Below are 15,646 nucleotides of genomic sequence, written 5' to 3'. Positions count from 1 at the left end.
ACAAAACTACTCCTCTTTTCTTTTCTTTATCAGATGATATGAATTCATTCCCCAGTCTTTTGTTGATCAGTATTTTCTTGTGTCTTCTTGCAACATGTGTTTCTTGTAGGCAGATAATGTCCAGGTTTTTCTTTTTTAGATATTGTTCCACTTTGTTCCGTTTTTTTTTTCGTTCATCCCATTAATATTCCAATTCCATATTTTTAACGCCATTGTACTTCCTGATTAACAATAAATAAAAATTAAATTATAAATTATTTTTCTTATACTCTTTCCGCTTCTTCTTCCTCTTCTTGTTCCTCCTCCTCTTCCTCTTCTTCTTCACCAGTCCCGTCCCCTCTCCTCTCTTTTTCGTCTGAGTCCAGACCACCAGTAGCTCCACTTCCTCCGAATGCTCCTTTATCTTTATCTTCCTCATCTTCTGTTACCAATTCCTTATATTTTCTCTGAAACTTGCCTATCTCTTCTGGCCTATTCAACCTATGCCTCTTGCTTTTGTAAGTAAAAGAAATCCCCTCTGGATACTCCCATTTGAATTCAATGCTGTTTTTTTTAAGGATTTGCACCAGAGATTTATATGGGGATCTTCGCTTTAATAATCTGACTGGGATATCTTTAAAGATGATTATGTAACTGCCATCTATGTATAATCTTTTTTCCCTGTTTCTCTGAAGGATCAGATTTCTTATGTCTCTATCCTTAAAGGTTATGAGGCAATCGCCTGGAAATTTCTTTGGTTTGGTCGTTCTTACTCTCATCCTAAAGACATTTTGTACTGCATTATCCACTTCCTCAATTTGTAACTCCAACCATTGTGCTAACTCTGTTATTATTTTTTGTCTGATGTCTTCTCCTTGAGTCTCTGGTATGGCTCTCAATCTTAAATTCACTTCTCGCTGTCGCAATTCATTCATAGAAATCGCATCCCACATCTCTTCCTGTGATCTGTTTACTTCTGAGAGCCCCACCTTGATCTTTTCATCTTCCTTCTTCAATTCTTTCATTTCCAGCCGTGTCCTCTTCATACCTTCTTCCAGCACTTGTGTTCTCTTAGACACCTCTTTAATCTGTCCCTTCAGTTCATTGACTGTCTCATCTATTTTCCTATCCAATTTTCCAATCTTAGTATCTACTTGCTCTAATTTGGATTCTAGATTCTTTTCACTTTGTCTTATATCTGCAAACATTTTTAATATTTCTGATTTGAAATCCGATTCCTGCTTTGATCCCTTTCTCTCAGCTGGAGTCCCCCCATTTCCTCCTTTCTTTTGTTGATGAGACATTTTCCACACTTAAATTATTGCTTTTACAATTTCGAGAATCACTTCCGCAGAACAGAAATCACAATCACAATAGTCACAATAACTCAATAATAATAGCAAAACACACTCCCAGTATGAATACAACACAATCTTCTTTTAAGCCTATTAGTAATTTCTTCTTTCCCTTATTTTCACCCTTTAACCCTTTTGCCGCTCAGTAAGTTATTCCTTCCTGAGACTCTTATTCAAATAATAGGTTAGACCTTCCTAAGATTTCTGTGATACAAAATCTGGATGTAATCCCTCCAAAGTAAAATAAAGTCCCTACTTTAAGTCCTCTGTTACTCCAGTCACCCCCCACCAAGCAAAAAAGAGATCAAAAAAATGAAAAACAGAAAAGAAGCTTGGTCTTTATCTTCTTGCCACCACTTAGGCTAAATCCTCATGTTGTTGTGAGTATAAGTAAAAATTAAAATGTAGAGATGAGCATCCGGCATCCGGCATCCACGGTGGAAAAAAAGAAAAAAATAAAAAATAAAAAGTACAAAAAACAAAAAAGCAAAAAGCAAAACAAAGTTAGTCCATATGTTGTAAGAACTACAAAGATTTCCTTCTAGTAATAGTTGGTGACCCCTAGAATTAATGGTCCCCTTTTCTTAAATTGAAGCTCTCAAATATGAGAGAAGACAAAAATAGTAGCAAGTGCAACAAAATGGTAATCGAAAAAAAATAATATAAAAAGAGAAAGAAAAAGAAAAAAAAAACCAGTTGTTATATCTTTCCTGTCCACCAGGGGTCTCTATAAGTTCAAGGAGTCCAGAGAAACCTCACTTTTCCCAACAGTTCTGAGTTCTAAGTCCCAAATACTCAAGAGTAGACGTAATTAGTCCTTGAAGATTTTATTTTATGTCCAAATTCCTAGAGAGGCGGTAAATCGCAGCGAAAATTCCAAGCCCTTTATTCTTCTCCACCACCCAGGGCTCCGTCGTATACACTCGAAAAAAAAAAAAAAAAAAAAACTAAGATGGAGTCGGAAGCTTCACTTCCGTTCCGCAGAGCTTTTTGTCAGAAATGAGGCTAGAAAGCTTCCATTCTTCCTCTTTCCTCTTTCTGATACCAAGAGAACTTAAAGTAACAAAATATTAGTCCCTTTGCCCTCCTTCCCAACTCTCTCCTTCTTTTCAGCTACTTTGTATCCTCTTGAGTTCTTTTAGAGGTTGAGAGGGAGAGAGGAGCTTTAGCCGCTAGCGTCGCTCGCTTTTTTCCCCCCTGCTTTGCTTATGTCCTTGCGTTTAAGTTGATTCCAGACAATGCTGAGCTCTTTTTTAGCTTTCTTTTTTGCTCCTAGACCTTCCTTTGTCTCAGATACAGTTTTAATAAATTCTTTAGGGTCGGATTCCTTTTTTTTGAGAACCCAGCGCTCACGCTGCAAGCTCGGGGCTTCGTTTTCCGGAGGCTGCAATGGCTTCCCTCAGCCCGCGTCTCCCCCCGCTGTACTCTTCGCTCCCAAACGGGAGTTACCTGACGGCCGGGAGGTCTGCGTTTCAGCTCTGCAGGAACCTGTGTATCTGGACACCCTCCAGGTACTTTTTCCGGGGACCACGGCGCCCTGTGGAACCCCTTTTTCCCCTCCGAAAAACACGGGATTCTCCGCTTGGAAAATCCCCGCTTGCGATCGCGATCGCGCTGGACCGGCTGAAACAATTGCAATTGGTTACCCATGGCTACCAGCTATGATGGCTATGTTCTGCCTCCACTGCTGGAGGCAATATGTCTCTGAATACCAGTTACCGTATTTTTTGCTTTATAAGACTCACTTTTTCCCTCCTAAAAAGTAAGGGGAAATGTTTGTGCGTCTTATGGAACGAATGCAGGCTGCGCAGCTATCACGGAAGCCAGAACAGCAAGAGGGATTACAGCTTTCACTGCGTAGCGATCTCTCTTGCTGTTCTGGCTCCTGAGATTCAGAATATTTTTTTTTCTTGTTTTCCTCCTCCAAAAACTAGGTGCGTCTTGTGGTCTGGTGCGTCTTATAGAGTGAAAAATACGGTAATAGGAATTACAGGTGTGGAAAATGTTTGTTGCACTCGGGCCCTAGGCTTCCTACAGGCATCTGGCTGACCACTGTGAGAACAGAATGCTGCACTAGATGGGCCATTGGCCTGATCCAGAGGCTTTTTAATGTTCTTAACTAAGTGGCCTTTCAGCACAGACTCTGCAATCATCGTGGCATGTGAAACGGATTATCTGCTATAGGTTATCTACTATATACTGAAGACGTATAGACTTCTACCTGATGATAAATTGACTCTGAGGAGTTGTCATAGCTCAAACCACACAGGACGTTTTCTGTTTTCAGAGTAAATATTGTGCAATATCTCCAGGGTTTTCTTCTTCTTTTCAACTCACCAGTGCAGGAATGTCCGCCATGATTTTTCTTGTCTAATACTGCACCATCGGTGTGCATGCAGTGGTCTTGCATCTGATTAATTTGTTGTTGCTGCTGCTTCTTTTTCAGTGTTCTATTAATGACGGTGCTGACTTCAAAGCTGTTGCTGATGCTATGAAAGTAATTGGATTCGAACCAGAGGAGGTTCAGACAGTATACAAAATTCTAGCTACCATTCTCCATTTGGTGAGTAAGGGGGTGCCATGTGCACAGATATGGATCTCTGGGCTGCTAACATGCTGAGGTGTGTGTGTTGATTTGAGGAATAATCAGGAGAGCGAGAGCGAAAGAGCACACTTTGATGGAGTGGCATTATGACAGAGCTGCAGCTCTGGAAGAGCAGACCACTTGTTTCTCCACAAATTCAACATTTCCTGTCAGTACCAAGCAAATGTAGAGATCGCTACTCTCTTTTGTCCAAATCTCATATTGGATCTGACTAAGGAAAGTTGTTGAATGCTTCTCAAATTTAATTGCCTGGGATGATTAGCACATTTTAGGCTTAGAATCTCTTCACTGGGGAAGGAATAGAATACTCTGTACTAGCATATACTTATTACGTGGGACTTGTCTAGCAGATAAGCCAGCAATCAAGGTTTCATTTTTAAATGAGTTTATGACAAATGTGTCACTGTTTTGACAAAATGGCAGAAGACCTGACTCCAGCTCTGTTCCTTCATATGGAGGTGGAAGTGGAGTTCCTAGAACACTGGAGGCGAGGGCACAAATTGTTTGTTCTGCCTCCTTTACATTTGCGTCTTATAAATTGACTGGAATAGTAGGTTTTGCGGTTGTTGGGTTTTTTTTAAGGAGACTGCAGTGGAGGGAAAGAATTGGAGCTTGAGCCTTTTCAGCAACTTAGGAGCTGCTTCCTAACAAGGATCTTCATGAAGCTGCATTTATCTGTAACAGAAAAGAGAAACGCACCAGGAAAGAGAGTTAAAAGGACTTCTCATTTGGGCTGGTTGAGGCATCCAATATGCTGGGTTTGGACGTCCCATTGCTCAGAAAGACAGGGAACATGTCATAAAGTTCCTCCTTCAGTTTATTCCTTGCCTTTGCAAGGACCGGCTTCTCTCTAACCTTCCCACCTTTCGTTGGATGACTTCAGGATTTCCCCTCTTACCTATCTTTGTTTTACAGTTGTTCCTAGATCTCTAGTTTTTTCTTCCATCTTCTTGGTTGTAAAGGTAAAGGGACCCCTGACCATTAGATCCAGTTGTGGCTGACTCTGGGGTTGCGGCGCTCATCTCGCTTTATTGGCCGAGGGAGCTGGCATACAGCTTCCGGGTCACGTGGCCAGCATGACTAAGCCACTTCTGGCAAACCAGAGCAGCACACGGAAACACCGTTTACCTTCCCGCCGGAGCGGTACCTATTTATCTACTTGCACTTTGACGTGCTTTCGAACTGCTAGGTTGGCAGGAGCAGGGACCAAGCAACGGGAGCTCACCCCGTCGCGGGAATTCGAACCGCTGACCTTCTGATCGGCAAGTCCTAGGCTCTGTGGTTTAACCCACAGCGCCACCCGCGTCTTGGTTTTTGTTTTTCCTTAACCCCCCCCCTCCTTAAATTTGCCGTCTCTTTTGTTTTTTGCCTATTCTCCTTTCCCCATGGCTCCGTTTAGAGAAGGCAGGCGAAACCACAAAGGAAACAGTTCAGTGTGAGAGAATAGCTAAATGTAAAAAAATCACAGGTGCCTGAGACTGAGTCTCTAGCCCAGGGGTCAGCAAACTTTTTCAGCAGGGGGCCGGTGCACTGTCCCTCAGATCTTGTGGGGGGCTGGACTATATTTTTTTTGGGGGGGGGGAATGAATGAATTCCCATGCCCCACAAATAACCCAGAGATGCATTTTAAATAAAAGGACACATTCTACTCATGTAAAAACACGTTGATTCCTGGACCATCCACGGGCCGGAATTAGAAGGCGATTGGGACGGATCCAGCCCCTGGGCCTTAGTTTGCCTACCCATGCTCTAGCCATAAACCTCTGTAGTCGGCCTGCTCCTGTTGTTGTTTAGTTGTTTAGTCGTGTCCAACTCTTTGTGACCCCATGGACCAGAGCACGCCAGGCACTCCTGTCTTCCACTGCCTCCCGCAGTTTGGTCAAACTCATGCTGGTAGCTTCGAGAACACTGTCCAACCATCTCGTCCTCAGTCGTCCCCTTCTCCCTGTGCCCTCCATCTTTCCCAACATCAGGGTCTTTTCCAGGGAGTCTTCTCTTCTTATGAGGTGGCCTCATGTCTTGGAGCCTCAGCTTCAGGATCTGTCCTTCCAGTGAGCACTCAGGGCTGATTTCCTTAAGAATGGATAGGTTTGATCTTCTTGCAGTCCATGGGACTCTCAAGAGTCTCCTCCAGCACCATAATTCAAAAGCATCAATTCTTCGGCGATCAGCCTTCTTTATGGTCCAGCTCTCACTTCCATACATCACTACTGGGTAAGCCATAGCTTTAACTATACGGACCTTTGTTGGCAAGGTGATGTCTCTGCTTTTTAAGATGCTACAGCCTAAGGATGCTCTGATTTGGTGTCTCAGTTGCACCTGGAATTAATATGGGTGTCTGCTTCCCAAGCACCATCTCTCATCCCAGGGAGTCCTAATATGCCAACTGCTGCCACTAGATGGAATCCAACACCAAGGAGCAACAGACGAGCCACAGAGATGTTGATCTCACCATATCGGGTGGTATGGAAAGAGTTCACAAAGAGGGTAGGCCCCTTTGATGCCGTTTTGGGTTCCTCATCATCTTCCTGCCAAGTGTCATCTTGGAAGGCTGTAGCCCAGACCATTCCCCATTATGAGCAGCAATGGCCTTCCTGCTATATTCAGCTCTCAGGAAAATGTAGTCTTTCCCCGCCAGCATCAGCTATCACTGCATCTCTGTATCCTATGGATCTCTCTCGACTTTCCTCAACTTTTCCAGGGGTCCCCCTCAGCGTTATCATATTTTTATATTAAAAGAAGATGTTGTTCGAGTAATTAAGCAGGCTGTTATTGTTGGCATAAATGGCCGGTTAGTTCACTGGGAGCAGCAAAGGGAGTCTAAAAACTCTTTTAAAATCTTCTACTAATTCATCCGATATCAGCAGATTGGACTTGCCCAAAGCAACCATCCAACTGAGCCACATCCTCATACAGTATTCTTCAGATGGCTCCAACCAAGGTTCCCCTGTGCCACATGCACTTAAAGTGGGTTTATTTTCTCATAGAATCATAGAGTTGGAAGAGACCACAAGGGCCATCGAGTCCAACCCCCTGCCAAGCACCTTCTCAGTTCTCCTCCTTTAAGGTCATCTTCTTAATGGCTATCGCCGCCACTCACAGAATCTGTGCTGGGAGCTTTCAGCATCAAAAACCATCTCCTTTTTTTCACCAGCACATGATTCAACCTTTATTCCGAGTATTGCTTTGGACTTCCATAGTGAACAAGAACTGATTTTCCCTTCGCTTTGCCTGTGCTCTTCTCAACCAAGAGAGAGTATATGGTATAAGCTGGATGTTCAAAGAGCACTGAAGAAGTGCATTAAAAATACATAGTACATTTCTGATTCCCTTTTTCAATTCCTTTCAACCTAGATCCGTAGGGGGTAAAGCCTCAAGCACTATCCTACCCATGTGGCTCAAAACTCGTATTTTTCTGGCATATAGAGACCCAGCAACTCCCAAAGGATCAGAACATCAGAGCCCAGCCAACAAGGGCAGCAGTGGCTTCAATGGCTTTTCCCATTAATGCTCCTTTCTTAGAGATTTGTAAGGTAGCCACATGGAAGTCTTCTTTAGCCTTTAACAAACATTACAGAATAGGCACCTCTGCTGAGGTAGCCTTTTGAAGGAGAGTGCTTCAACATATTCTCCCTCCATCACAATATTTTCCACTGACTTGTGTGGCTGGAGTGAACGAGGCATCCAATCCTCGCCCTAGCAAAACCACTGATCAGGGGATCTCATATACGTCCAACTCCCAATAGACTGCGATCTACTCACAGTATTAAAAAACTGGCAGTGATCTATCTACCCATTGTCGTAAAAAGACTGGCAGTGATCTACCCAGAGAGTTGTGGGGCTTTTTTTAGGAAGACAAAGTTGTGGAGTTTGAGCTTCTTTTAGTAAGACAAAGTTGGGGGTTTTTTGCAGAGGGCCCAGAGATCTACCAGGATCTACCAGGAACACCCCGCGATCTACCACTAGCTCGCGATCTACCTGTTGGACATGCCTGTATACCTTCAACGCTGGGAATTTGGCAAAGCCTCCAGCTCATATCAGGCCGTTCCTTTCCCCAAAAGAAGGAATTACTGAACTCCTGGAGCCACATTCTTTTGTTTCAAATTATTTTAGTCCAGGACTTCTTTCCGCATCTCTGTCTCAAGCTTTACCATAGGATGGAACTGGAGCAAGAGCTTAATGATTTAATTTAATTTAAAACAATTTTCCATTTAACAAAGTCACTTAAATTAGGGCCAGCATACGTCCGTCCGGACATTACTGGGATTTCCCAGACATTACTGGAATTTCAAAGGTGGAATTGCCATCCAGGGGAAATTTCCCAAAAGCAGCACTTTGTTCTGGATCTTAGGCAAGTCAATCGAAAAATCGTCATTTTTTGGCACAACAACTTTGGGGTTTTTCAAAAAGAAAAGAAAAGAAAGAAGCTCGGGGATTTGGTGTCTTCCTAAGAACTTGCTCAACAACATTTGGGGTGTCCTGGTCTTTACTTTCTTTACAGCAACCCTACTTAAATACAAAATAAAACAAAATGCAAATAACATTCCATGTTGGGGTGGAAAATTATAAATGTTCAATAATTCGTTTAGTACATTGGGAACTACGGTCGGTGTTTGTCGTATTTATATCTGTTGTGCAAATATATCCATACATGGAGTAGAGGTGATGGAGAAATTCCTTTGTATGCTGTTGTCTTTGAAAAGCTGTTTTCTCATATGCCGCTAATGCAGATAAACTTTTTGTACTGTCGGAGGGGGAGAGTGTTCCTTTCACTATTGGAGCACCAGTCTCTTTGCCACCATTAGTACACCATCAGAAATTTGCTTTTTTAGTTCTCAAGTGTCCCCAGAACCCCAGGCTTCACAGGTTGCCTGGGAGAATCCTCATGGCAGGGGTGTCCAAACTTTTTTCAAAAAGCGCCAGATTTGAGGATTTGAACATGCATGAGGGCTGCCCAAGGTTGTTGACCTTTTTAGGATTTTACCCCAAAGTTGTTGACTTTTTTTAGAACCATGAGGAGGAACTGCCTGTGGCTGGATTAGGCCCCCAAAATGGACTTTGGACATGCCTGCCTTATGGATTGGAATTCCCTTTCATCTATTTCTGTTTCTATACTGCAGGGTTTTCCTACCTATCCATGTCTATTTTTACGTAGCACAGCAGCTCCCTTCACCTGCCCATGCTATTCTACAATGTTATTTCTCTGGCGTGCCACTGGGCTTGACAACCTAAAGTTGTTCTCTTTATTTCTTTTTTCTCTCTGGCTCCACTTGCAGCTGATCCAGTTTTCCTCTTGCCTTCTCTGACGCTCTTTCCTCCTCCTGTAAGATTTTCCTTTGTTGTCCTTTTGTCTCTTTCAGCCAAGGTTCCCTTTCACTTGTAAATTTCCTGGAACCTTCTTCTGACTCTCCACTGTCCTGCTGCCTTTTATGGAGCCTCTGTGAGCAGCACCTGAGTAATGCTCCACACCTGCTGCTGTGCCTCCTCTGGCTCACCTGTGTCATTTTTCGAATGAGCCGGAATAATGTGGAAGGCAGCATCAGCTCCTGCGTCCTCCTGACATGCACATATAATCCAATCTCATTGCACCTTAATCAAGTCCCATAGCACTGTGATGTAACTCAAGACGATCTCTGGGAGCTTTCCAGTACAGTGGTGCCTCGCAAGACGAAAAGAATCCGTTCCGCGAGTCTTGCGGTTTTTTCGTCTTGCGAAGCAAGCCCATTAGCGGATTAGCGCTATTAGCAGTTTAAGGGCTATTAACGGCTATTAAAGGCTTAAGGGATTAGCGGATTAGCTGCTAAAAGGCTATTAGCAGCTTAGCGCTTTAGAAAAAGGGGTTGGGGAGCAAAAAAAAACCTCAAGAATCGCAAGACATTTTCGTCTTGCGAAGCAAGCCCATAGGGAAATTCGTCCTGCGAAGCACCTCTGAAAACGGAAAACCCTTTCGTCTTGCGGGTTTTCCGTCTTGCGAGGCATTCGTCTTGCGGGGCACCACTGTACTGAGTTAATGTGAGTGATGACCTTTGAGTAGAACAGGGGCCAGCAAACTTTTTCAGCAGGGGGCCGGTCCACTGTCCCTCAGACCTTGTGGGGGGGCCAAACTATATTGGGGGGGGGGAATGAATGAATTCCTATGCCCCACAAATAACCCAGAGATGCATTTTAAGCAAAAGCACACATTCTATTCATGTAAAAACACCAGGCAGGCCCCACAAATAACCCAGAGATGCATTTTAAATAAAAGGACACATTCTACTCATGTAAAAACACGCTGATTCCCGGACCGCCCACGGGCCGGATTGAGAAGGCAATTGGGCCGGATCCGGCCCCTCGGGCCTTAATTTGCCTACCGATGGAGTAGAAGAACTGAGGGCTGCATGCCTGGTATGTTTGCTGCCTTCCTGAGCAATGGGAGATCTTAACCCAGCATATGGGTGCCTTGTTCACCCCAAGCAGAAAGAACATTCATGGTGAGTGGCTGGTGCTTCTACCTGGTCTAAGCCACCCCAACCAGCCTACCCAATCTCAAGTCTACTCTTCCAGCGCAAGAAAGTGAAAATAGCACAAAAATGGAGGAGCCTGTCCAACCCTCTTCCACTCCCTCCATGGAGTTGTTGTGAACAGCTTCTTAAACTGAAGCAGTGGAATCTTCAAGGATCTGATTATTGTGTGGGAGACATCTGTGAGGACAAGGGAGAAAATTAAAATTGCACACATGGGGTATGGCCCCTTGGAAAATCTAAGATGGGCTGTGTGACTTTCTAAACCAGTGTTTCCCAACTTGGGTCTCTAGCTGTTTCTGGACTACAACTCCCACCATCCCTAGCTAGCAAGGCCAGAAGTCTGGGATTATGGGAATTGTAGTCCGAAAACAGCTAAATTTGGGAAAGAGAGCTAAGTTTGGGAAACACTGTTCTATTTTTATTTTTATTTTACTTATGATTTTCAGTTTTATACATTTCAATAATTTTACAATCATTTTAACATTTCAAAACCTGACTTCCCCCTCTTTCTGCGGTTCCTTGATTTTTTTTTATATTTTCTGCATATTCCAAATTAACTTAATTATCTCATTTATTCATCTACTTTAAATATATACTCTGCAAATATATACGTTTATAAAACTGCAGGTTGTTACAGTAATCCTGCCAATGTTCTTATCTGTTTACAGTTTATTTTTAAATATTCAATAAACCATATTTGATAAACTTATAAAAAGCTTGTTACCTTGATTTCTTATTTTTCCGGTAAGATTCGTCATTTCTGCATATTCTATAAGTTTTTGTATCCATTCTTCTTTCGTCAGGACTTAGCTGCTTCTTTCCATTTTTGGGTAAATAACATTCTTGCCACTGTAGTCGCATAAAAACAACTACCAGACTTTTAGGCAGCCCTCTTTAGGGAAGCTTTTAATGTTTAATAGGTTATTGTATTTTAATATTCTGTTGGAAGTCGCCCAGAGTGGCTGGGGAAACCCAGCCAGATGGGTGGGGTATAAATACCAGTAATAAATTATTATTATTATTATATATCAACATAGGTTGTCCTTTGTCCCGATTGGGATGCATTAAGGAAATTGCATCTGTCTGAAAGCGTTGCCTGTATCAGAAGTGGCATTTGCTGCCTAGACTCAGTGAGAATGAATGTCCTTATTTTTTCCAATCTTTCCACAGGGCAATTTGAAGTTTTCTGTGGATGGTGACATACCTGTCATTGAAAACAGCAAGTTAGTGTCTGTCATTGCTGACCTGCTATCAACCAAGGCTGACATGGTGGAGAAGGCCCTGCTTTTTCGAACTGTTGCTACTGGCCGGGACATCATTGATAAACAGCATACAGAGCAAGAAGCCACCTATGGCAGAAATGCATTTGCAAAGGTGGATGTTGATACACTCCTGCCAACTTGGAAGTTTACATTGGTTGTCTTGTTCTGTGTCTTCACACTTTTCACCCAGATATGGCCACATAAATTGCTAGCCAGCATCTTAAGTTGTTTCCCCACACGTTTCTTTATTAGCTGTTTGCCCATTTCATCTCAAGGTGATTCTTACTTGCCATAGGGGATCAGGTGGGGTTTTTTGGAGACATCTGTTTTGAGTAGTTTTATGCATTGGGGAGACAGGTTAGTATCCTTGGAGACTTATGGAGCCTAGAGAATCCAGAGCTCTCCAGACAATATAACCAATATACTTTGGGAAAGAGCACCAAGCAATGTCTGAGACAGAGCAGCTATTTTTTCCTTAGTGGGAATTGTCCATTGGCCAGGGGTGATGGGTGAGGGGAGAACCCGTAGACTTTACCACAGATAAGAATATTGGTTTAACATGTTTAGCATCTCCAGTGTCTTGCAAATTGACATCACAGTGAAACCTAAAGCAGCTAGAGAGCAAGCTGTAGTTAGCCTATGCTAGTTTCCTTAAACCTTGTTTGGATTTTGACAGCTGGTTACATATTGCCCAGTTTCCTATTAGAGTGCTACAGAAATGCATCACAAAGCTGAACGCTAACAAACCCTGAGCAGCAGAAACAAAAAATGACCCTAGGTATTCTTTTGGTTTGAAGGCAATATACGAGCGCCTTTTCTGCTGGATTGTGACACACATCAATGACGTGATTGAAGTCAAGGACTACAACAGCACAGTTCATGGGAAAAACACTGTAATCGGGGTCCTTGATATCTATGGCTTTGAGATCTTTGACAACAACAGGTGAGATGTCTTGAGAAGGTCAGGCATATCACTTAAATTGTTTCCAGTTGCAGAATTCATTCATTAATTCAGTTTGTTTTTGCTTTAGTTTCGAACAGTTCTGTATCAATTACTGCAACGAGAAACTGCAGCAGCTCTTCATTCAGCTTGTTTTGAAGCAAGAGCAAGAGGAATATCAGCGTGAGGGAATTCCATGGAAGCATGTGAGTAGATAAGCCAGAGCGTTCCAAACTGTGTGTCATGACACTTTCGGGTGTCGGCTGCACTGTGTAGGTGTGTTGCGCAAACACTCCCCACGCTTCTCCCGGGCCTGGAAACGGGTTAGTTTAACCTCCAGTTTGCTAGTAAAACTGAATTACTGTGTCATGAAACGATGCATGTCTAAAAGGTGTGTCACCAACATGAAAAGCTTGGAAAGCTCTGAGATGAGCAGTTGGACAAAGCCAACATGGATTCAAAGATGCCAAGTGTTAGCGATTCTACACCAGCAGGTAGCTATTCAAAGGTCAAAAGAGAGGGATTTAGAATGTGAAAGCCCTCTGTCCCAGCCACTGAGAGTCGAGTGCAGACCCATTCCATTCTTCAGGTTTTTAGTGGTGCTTTGAAACTGCAGTAAAGCCATAGGGGAGTTGGATAAATGACCTGAAATACCAGTACGGTGGTACTTCTGGTTGCGAACGGGATCCGTTCCGGAGGCCCGTTCGCAACATGAAAAGAGCGCAATCCGCAGCACGTGTGGGTTGCGATTCGCCACTTCTGCGCATGCACGTGACGTTATTTTGCGTGTCTTGTGAGCGGCGGAACCTGGAAGTAACCCTTTCTGGTACTTCCGGGTCGCCGCGGGACGTAACCTGAAAGAACGTAACCTGAAGCAAACGTAACATGAGGTATGACTGTACTGAAATTGGAAGACATTTTGACAGTGAGCGCAACCTTTAGAGTGAAGACACTCTGCCTGCCTCTCTGGGTAAACGTAAACTGGCACTTGCTCCTCTGTTTCCCTACCACTGCGTGCCTTCAATAGAGAGAGAAAACATTCCTTCCTCACTTAGTTGGATCGCTGTTGCAAATAACCCTGCTTGAACATTCTGCAGATTGACTACTTCAACAACCAGATCATTATTGACCTAGTGGAGCAACAGCACAAAGGAATCATTGCCATTCTGGATGATGCATGCATGAATGTCGGCAGAGTCACTGATGGGATGTTCTTGGAGGCTCTTAATACCAAACTGGGCAAACATGCTCACTTCTCCAGCAGAAAGGTACTCCTTTGTGTGTCTATAATAACTTCACTTGACTAAATCAAGCGGGGGGAGGGAGTTAAAAAACAACCAACCAACCTATATCCCTCTCTTTCATACTGAGAACAATGTTCAGTTTTGCATAAAATAGCAAACCAGGAGCAGCTTGCATTGCTCCTGTTTGTCATGAAGAAAAGCAAAGGACAATGCCTACTCCAGTGATTACACTGCTGGGTGTTGCCATGGACTGGCTGGATGCAAAGGAGATGTGGGAGGCGCCAGCCAGGGAACCCCCCCCCCCCCAGGGAAGAGGGCTCAGAACCTGGGTATAAGTGATGGAATGATGACAAGTGGTCAGAGGGAGAAGGAGCAGATGGGGGGGGGTCCGAATCAGAAGAGGTGACAGGGTTTAGTGAACGAGAAGAGGCTGTGGCGGAGCACAGTTCAGACTCGGAGGCAGAAACAGAATCCAGGGAGTCTTCCTGCTGCAACCAGCTCCCCTGCTCTCCTAGAACACAATGAGAAATGAAAGAAGCAGAGCAGAGTTGGGTTGTGCGCAGAGTCCTGGTGAGCACTTCAGCTGTTTCGTTGGGCAAAACCCTCCTAGAAAGGGTTGCCTGAGACCACTAGGCCAGAGCTGTGGTTGGTTTCCTTGAATAGAGAATTAACTTCATTGGCCTTGGTTGATTTATTGGCTTGTTGCTGACCTATTCCTGCTTCCAGCCCTGACAGATGTCCGCTTTATCACCTCATATGGCATTGCCCGTGTACTTTGTAAGTCCTGTCTCAGCTCTAAGGGCCAGACACTGAGATTCTCAGAATGCAAATTCCACCTATGCCGGGTGTGCTTAGAAGAAATACACGGCACACACTGCTTAGGTAATTTACCTGTCTCTCCCCACTCAAGCTCTGTAGCTGACGCATAAGCATGAGAGAGTATAATTAAGGACATTGATGTGGCATAAGACCTCCAGAGAGTTCTCATCGAGGTGCTAAACCTTCAGACTTCAGATGGGAGTTCCCATAATGGAATATTCTTTCATGTAAAAAAAAAAAAATCTTTCCCCAAAATCAATGATAAATAGGGTTTTGGGGGACAAGGCTAGAGCACTTTTTGGTGTAGTTTCCATTTTTATTTTAAATAGAGGAGGATGCCATTATGTAAGCCCCTCCCTGTGATCTGAAGTGGTACATTCCAGACACAAATTTCCCACCTTGGTGCTGACTGTGCCAAAGTAGCAGCAAATGGGAACTTTACTCCCAGCCAAGGGATGCAGGTGGTGCTGTGGTCTAAATCACTGAGCCTCTTGGGCTTGCCAATCAGAAGGTCGGCAGTTCGAATCTCCGTGACAGGGTGAGCGGCATTTCCATGTATGCTGGCACTCCTCACGGTTCTCCATGCACCAGAAGTGCTGGCCACTTAACCTGGAAAGCTGTCTGTGGACAAACGCCAGCTCCCTTGGCTTGAAAGCGAGATGAGCACCGCAACCCCATAGTTGCCTTTGACTGGACTTAACCATCCAGGTGTCCTTTTTCTTTTCTTTTCTTTTTTTACCTTAAATGGGAACTTAAGCTAGGTTTGCTTGTTCTGTTAATACAGCCATGCTTGTGTTTGTTAACAGAACAAGCAAACCCATGTCTGTATCTCCAGTACCAAATCCTGTCCATTGCAGGACAGGTAACAGGTTAGGTGTATGATGCTACCTGAGGATGAAATGTGAAGATGAATGCGACAGGCACTGACCAGACATC

At 43.8% G+C, this 15,646-nt stretch overlaps 1 protein-coding gene across 4 annotated transcripts in view; it reads left to right on the top strand.

The window, feature by feature from the left end:
* Positions 1 to 15,646, top strand: part of MYO1D (myosin ID) — a 185,572-nt gene that overhangs the window by 43,698 nt on the left and 126,228 nt on the right. For all 4 annotated transcript variants that reach the window (XR_014503947.1, XR_014503948.1, XM_083407519.1 and 1 more), the window contains exons 7-11: positions 3,781 to 3,897; positions 11,616 to 11,819; positions 12,505 to 12,650; positions 12,739 to 12,853; positions 13,745 to 13,915. Coding sequence is in view for 2 of the 4 variants with exons in the window: in XM_083407519.1 (XP_083263645.1) it covers positions 3,781 to 3,897; positions 11,616 to 11,819; positions 12,505 to 12,650; positions 12,739 to 12,853; positions 13,745 to 13,915 (753 nt within the window). In the remaining 2 variants the exon portion in view is untranslated. The remainder of the gene's footprint in view (positions 1 to 3,780; positions 3,898 to 11,615; positions 11,820 to 12,504; positions 12,651 to 12,738; positions 12,854 to 13,744; positions 13,916 to 15,646) is intronic.

The sequence above is a fragment of the Podarcis tiliguerta genome (assembly GCF_965153285.1).
Source record: "Podarcis tiliguerta genome assembly, chromosome: 13".
Taxonomy (NCBI): Eukaryota; Metazoa; Chordata; class Lepidosauria; order Squamata; family Lacertidae; genus Podarcis; species Podarcis tiliguerta.
This window is presented reverse-complemented; position numbering and strand designations above follow the sequence as displayed.